Source organism: Mauremys reevesii, linkage group 13 (assembly GCF_016161935.1).
Source record: "Mauremys reevesii isolate NIE-2019 linkage group 13, ASM1616193v1, whole genome shotgun sequence".
In the NCBI taxonomy this organism is placed as follows: Eukaryota; Metazoa; Chordata; order Testudines; family Geoemydidae; genus Mauremys; species Mauremys reevesii.
In genome coordinates, this window is record NC_052635.1 from 6,470,522 (window position 1) to 6,477,315 (window position 6,794).

Genomic DNA, 6,794 nt, shown 5'->3' on the forward strand with positions numbered 1-6,794 from the left:
GGGGGGTATCCCTTGGTGAGCTCTGTGAGTGCATGTACGATGTGCGAAAAATTCTTGATAAACCTGCGGTAATAGCCACAGAATCCCAGAAATGACTGTAATTCCTTGAGAGTTGTGGGCCTCGGCCAGGTGGTTACCGCCTTCACCTTCTCTGGGTCTGTAGCTATACCATCTGCAGACACTATGGGTACATCCAGACTACCCGCCGAATCGGCGGGTAGCGATCGATTTTGCGGGGATCGATATATCGCGTCTCATCTAGACGCGATATATCGATCCCCGAACGCGCTCCCGTCGACTCCGGAACTCCACCGGAGCGAGCGGCGGTAGCGGAGTCGATGGGGGAGCCGCGGATGTTGATCCTGCGCAGTGAGGACGGGAGGTAAGTCGGAATAAGATACTTCGACTTCAGCTACGGTATTCCCGTAGCTGAAGTTGCGTATCTTACCTCGACACTGCCCCCCAGTGTGGACCCTGCCTAAGTGTCCCACATACCACAAAGATGTCTGGTAGAACATGCACTTGTCTAAGGATAACTTGAGGCCAGCCTGTTCCAAATGATCCAGGACTTTGCACAGCCGAGTCTCGTGTTCTTCTAAAGTGCACCCAAACACTATAATGTCATCCAGGTATACCAGACACTCCAACAGGTGCATGTCCCCTACCACCCGCTACATGAGTCGCTGAAACGTGGTTGGAGCTCCAGATACTCCCTGAGGCATGCAATTAAATTGGTAAAACCCTAAGGGGCAGATGAATGGTGTCTTCTCCCAGTCCTCTGGTGCCATGGGCACTTGATAGTATCCACTGCAGAGGTCAAGGACAGAGAATCAGCGGCTACCATTCAGGCTATCCAAGGCATCATCCACCCGGGGCATTGTGTATTGATCAGGGATCATTCTCCGGTTCAGAGTGCGATAGTCAACGCACATGCGCATCTTTCCACTTTTCGTTCGGACTACAACAATTGGTGATGCGTAGGGGCTCCTGGATTCCTCAATGATATCTGCTTGAACCAGTTCCTGTAGGTGTTGCCTCACATCTTCAATATCAGGTGGGGCTAATAGTCTTGACTCTGTCGAAAAGGCCGACCATCCTGCAGTTGGATATGGTGCTCCACATCATGTGCACACCCAACATTCCATTCGTGCATAGAGAAAACAGCCTTCCTTTTGACTAACTTCTCACATAGGCAGTCCTTCCACTTAGCAGGAATGGGGGAATCCCCAAACTGGAAACTATCCCTTCCAAAAGGTCTAGCCTTGGTTTCCTCTTGGGATGGGGACCCCATCGCTCGCTGGTATGCGGCTTTACATAAAGCGTGCATTGGCAGCTCCTGCAGATAGTTGTTCCCTGCCATCTCACGGCATTTCCATGCCAACCTCTGGAACAGGTTTGCATTTGTTCCTAGGATTAAAGGTGCATACTCTCTTCCCTTTGGATCTGGGCAGACCAGTGCCAATGTTTCTATTTCCTGGTTTACCCCTGCAACATTATTTGGGAACTGGATATTTAACAGGATATATCCCTGATAAGGGCAGGAGTCACAGCCAATTCCCCAGACTGTCAGGCCAGACAGGGGACGCAAGGGTAGATGCTGAAAGTGTTCTTGGTAGTAAGATTCATAAAGTATAGTGACCTGTGATCTGCTATCCAGCAATGCCTCACACAATCGTCCTTCTATACGAACAGGTGCTATAGCCTGGGGGCCTATCAGCCCATCTGGGTAACCCCTGTTTGTGTTTTTTTCTGGGGAGCCTTGGAATTTCAAGGGTCTTGGGTTGCTCCTTCCCCAAGCCATGTTGGTGTTTTCTGATACTTCCTAATGGTTTGCTGCAATCTCTGAGATACCCTTGCATGATCTGTCTCGTTTTGGCAGTCCAAGGCACAGTGACCATCTCTTCTACAGTTATAACAGAAACCTTCTTGCCAGCTGTCACTCACCCTGCTGCTCTCCCCTCTTGAGGATGGCACAATATGTCCCTGAGCCTTCATCATGGCCACTTCTCAGGTCAAATCTCTCAGTGCTGCTGCCACAACATCAACTCATCTTGTCGGGTGCCCCGAAGGATTTGGTCCAACCTAGCAGAATCAATGTGCTTGATGGGGATGCCCTCCTTCTGCACTACCTGCTGCAGCAAATCCTCTAGTCTCCTGATGAAATCTGACAATCGTTTGTGGGGCTCTTGATAGGTATGGCGGAAATGATAATACAGGTCTTCACTGCTGTCAGTAGCACCGTAGACACTTTCAAGAGCGATTAAATAGTCTTGCACTGTGGCAGCTGGTTGGGAGTCTTTCAGGGCTCGGATAAGTCGCATGGCAGGTCCCTTCAGACTCTCAAGCACACGTTTCCACTTCTCAGCATCAGAGCATTCCCACTCTTGGACAAGTGGCACCGTAAAATCCCTCCAGGTCTCATAATCATAATGCACAGGTGACATCCCCGAGAATGAACGTAACTGCTTGTATGGAGCACTGTCATATACCGGCTTCAATGCACCTTTGAGAGCCTTTCCCAGCTCTTTGGCCCATCCCACCAGGCTGGGTGCTGTAGGTGTTGGAGCCCCTCCTAATGCTAAAATTAATTCTTCTCTTGTCCGCTTCTCATCCACCATCAGAGCTTGCAATTTCTGCGCTAAAGAATCCACCTCAAGTGACGCAGGCACACTAGCAGGGGACGGCTCTGCCCCAAGAATTGTCCAGGGGATACCTTCTACTTGCACCTCTTTGGGCACTTTATCAAGATCTGCTTCCTTGGAGTGAGTACATAGTGCTACCATGCCCTGCACTTTGCGGTTGTAAATACAGGTGTGGACCTTTACCCTCCCCAGTATTTCAGCTGCATCTAGGCTCTCCTCAATCTCATTTGGTTCCATCTCTTCTGGGAATCCCGCCACCAGCACAGCTTTGGTTACTGGGATTCGTGCCCCTCGGCACAGGTCTTCTAATACTCCACTCTCCATTTTTTTTTTAAACTGAGATGAAAGTCACTCAGGAATTTCTTTGCTCTGTGAAGAAGAGCCCAGGGTGCACAACGTAGGGGTGTGGGTATGTGTGTGTGTGTGCTGCAAAGTCCCCGTACGGGCCACCAAGTGTAACTTTAGCGCCCTCGTGGCCAAGATGGAGTCTGCTCTGCAGGCAGCTCTGGCCAAGAGACAGTGCGTGCAGGAATGCAGCAGGAGAAATCCCTTCCACCCCAGGGGCACCTGTTCCAAACCCCCAGAGTGAACACACCCACCCACAGGAAAAGTACAATGGATATAACAAAGGGAGATATTTATTTACAGAGGGCTGAGAGGAGAAAAACAACAAGGGGAAATATAGGGGGAGCAGTAGAACAGGGCTGCATCCAAACCCAGGCCCCACAGGCCCAGTGGTAGCACAGTCTGGAAGGGCAGACACTGAGCAATGTGTCTGCGCACAGAGTTCACGAGTCCTGAGCAAATTTCCAGTCCAGTGGTGAGTCTTGGGTGCTCCTGGTCGCCTTCAGCACCAGTGAACTCTCCCCTCCATTGCCCTCTTCTGCCGCTCTCTGCAAAGCCCCCCAGAGCGACCACCTCCCCACTTAACTAGCTACAGCCTCCCTCCTTGTTCCCAGTGCAGAGTGACCAGCCCCAGTACTCACAGCCCCATGCAGCTCCGGGCAGCCGTGATACTGGGTCCAGCTCTGGCCTGTCCTTCTCGGGCGATTCCCCCTGGCACAGGACTGCTCCTGGCTCCTGTCCTGGGCTGTCCCCGGTCGGGCCTGTCCTCCTCAGGCCTCAGACAGGTTCTCCCCGCTTCCCTCTCCAGGGCCCGCAGGCTGCCTCCCTCTCCCTGGAGCTCCAGTCCCGTGCCCTGGAGTTTCCCTCCTTTTTTCTTACTCTCCCTCTCCCCCCTGGGAGAAAGATTTAAAGGGGTTACACTTAACAATCATCTTGTAAACCGCTGGAGAACAGGATTATAAGGACTAGCCAGCATGGATTGTCAAGAATAAACCAGGCCGAACCAAGCTGATTTCCTTGTTTCACAGGGTTACAGCCCTAGTGTATAGGGGAAAGCAGTAGATGGGCTATATCCACATTTATTTATTGACAATATTTGAAGAAATTTGCCAGATTTTAAAATTCCGTGCACAGAATTTAATTGTTTGGTGCTGAATTCCCTCAGGATTATGCAGTGCTGTGCAGTGAGGCAGGGGCTGTGAGAGGGGCTCTGGGCAGTGGAGGGGTATTTGTGAGGGAGAGATTGCTGTGCATAGGGATCTGTGGTAGAGCTCTCTGGGTGAGGGGCCACCGGGCATGGGGATTGCTGGGCATAGACGGGCAGGGGGTGGTGGGGCAGGGCACGCTGGCAGCGCTGGGTTGGGTTTGGGGGTGCAGGTGGGAGGGAAATGCAGGGGTTGTGATGAAGGCAGCACTATGCAGAGGTTAGGCGTTAAGGCGGCACAATTAAACTGCTTTTAATAAAGTCCATGTGGCAAGTTTTCCAGTACTGGATCTTATGCTTGTGTTGCTAAGAGCAAGTCGGTCCGAGGGGCATCAGTTTAACAATACTGCGTACGGCCCCGTAAATCCTAAACCCTCCCCACACTGGGCTCCCCTGCACAGCTCTGCCACTGACTCTTCATCCCAGGCTGCAGCCCTCTCCTATCCCGGCCCTGGGTTCCGCCCCACTGCCAAGGCAAAGAGCTCTGCCTGCTCAACTTCCTGTCTGACCGGGAAATGGTTTCCATTCCTTACACAGCTGTGTGGGGAGGCACCTTTCGCTCTGATGCTTGGCTTGTCAATCAGCCTTCAGAGTTAACAGCCTGCTCCAGCGGAGAGGGTTTTACGCTCTAGTCTATGGCCTCTGGCTGTTTGTTCCCCACCCACCAGCGTGTTAGCACAGATCGAGATGAATTGATACACACCTGCAGAGCAATCAGTTTACACCCAGAGTTTCTCTGGAAAAGAATATTTCCTTGTGGGTGCAGCAGACAAGGTGGGATCCCAGACAAGTTTCCTTTGCTCTAGCTGCAACAAATTACTTAACAATCATCTTGTACAGGGGCAGCTCTAGGCATTTTGTCGCCCCAAGTACGGCAGGCAGGCTGCCTCACGGTGACCGGCAGAGCGCCCCCAGTGGCTTGCCGCCCCGAGCACGTGCTTGGCGTGCTGGGGCCTGGAGCCGCCCCTGATCTTGTAAACCCCTGGAAGATAACAGGATTCTACAGACTAGCCAGCATGGATTTGTCAGAGCCTCAGAGCGTTAGATGATCCAGGTCCATTTCTGCAAAACGATCAGTTTACAGCAACAGGTTCCCTGGAAAAGAACGTTTCCTCGTGGGTGCAGCAGTGGAGGCGGGATCCCAGCCCAGTTCCCTTTGCTCTACCTCACTCTGCCTGCCTTGGCAAGCCCAGGGCACCCTCCCAACCCTCCTGAAATCAAATGGCCTCTTTCCCCTGGCTGCACATCAGGCCCTACAGTCAGAGCCGGATTCACTTTTTGTGGGCCCGGCACCAAATATATTTCTGGGCCCCCGGAGAATGATTGTAAAAGGGGCCGGGTTAAAAGCACAGTGGGGCAGGAGCTAGGGAGGGGTCAGGGGTAAACTGCAAGTGCAGCAGGGCTGGGGAGGGGGTAAATAGGATCCCCCCGCCCCTGCCCACATGGAGCAGGTACCTACCTGGCTCTAGCCCAGTCTCTTTGTCTCTCTCTGCACCGAGCTGCCCCTCCTCCCGCAGCAGCAGGACAGGTTCTCTTCCAGCCCTCGGGGTTGGGGGTTGGGAGTGGGAGGAGCGGAGGCTAATGTGGTTACTCCTATAACCGGACATTTAGTTTCCAGTCAGCACTGCTAACCGGACACTCAGGTCCCGTTTTCTACTGGAGTTTCCAGTCTAAAACTGGATACTTGGCAACAGGGCAACCAGAAAAGCCTGGGGGGGGGGGGTGATGGGCGGGAGAGGGGAGAGGGCTAAGCCTTAAAGGGGGGAAGTGGTGGTTGGGCTAAGGAGTGGAGAGGAGCTAGTGGGCAGGGCCATGGCTGCTGTACTGCCCAGGTAGGTTGGGGATGTGGGGATCAGCTGACACAGGATCCAGGGCAGGTGCAAGGCTATTTTGCACCCTGGGCAAAACTTCCACCTTGCTCCCCCCCCGCCCTGCACCCCCCGGAGCGTCGCTTATTATACATTTTCAAACATGAATACAATGGAGTCGCATCTTACGCGGGGGTTAGGGTCTAAGGTCAGTGAGCAAGAGGAAAATCGCGTATAGTGAAAATTACCATAAACTACAGTATTCACTAGAACAGGGGTCCTCAACCTACGGCACACGTGCCAAAGGTGGTGCACAAGCCGATTTTGTTTTTAATGGCAGGATGTGGGTCCCAGCCACCACTGAGCCTGCTGCCATCCTGGGGTGCCGTTCACTCAGCTGCCAGCCGAGGTCCCAGCCGGCTGCTCCGCTCAGCCTCCTGCCGTTCAACCAGGCCAGCAGTGGTGGCCGAGACCCTGGCTGGCAAGGGGCCGGCAGCTGGAAGCCCAGATCATCAGCAGGCTGAGCAGGGCCGCTGGCCGGGACCCCAGCTGGCAGGAGCCGGCTCACTGCTGGCCTTGCTCAGCCCGCTGCCGGATGAGTGAACAGAACCCCAGGTTGGCAGCAGGCTCAGCGGTGGCTGGGACCCGCAGCCTGCCATTAAAAAAAATCGGCTTGTGTGCCACCTTTGGCATGCGTGCTGTAAGTTGAGGACCTCTGTTCTAGTGTATACTCGACTTAATGGTTATTTTCACTATATGTGATTTTCCTCGCACGCAGTGACTTTAGAATCTAAC

The 6,794-nt window shown here is 53.3% G+C and overlaps 1 protein-coding gene across 1 annotated transcript; it reads right to left on the bottom strand.

Annotated features, from left to right (window-relative positions):
• Positions 1-2,021: 2,021 nt before the first annotated feature.
• Positions 2,022-2,966, bottom strand: LOC120379855 (paraneoplastic antigen Ma1 homolog). Its single transcript, XM_039497378.1, has one exon. It carries the CDS (start codon positions 2,964-2,966, stop codon positions 2,022-2,024), a length of 945 nt encoding a protein of 314 aa, XP_039353312.1.
• Positions 2,967-6,794: the final 3,828 nt, after the last annotated feature.

Bases quoted from the DNA above. Each gene is read 5' to 3' on its own strand.
- LOC120379855 (XM_039497378.1), bottom strand. From the start codon at position 2,966: ATGGAGAGTGGAGTATTAGAAGACCTGTGCCGAGGGGCACGAATCCCA.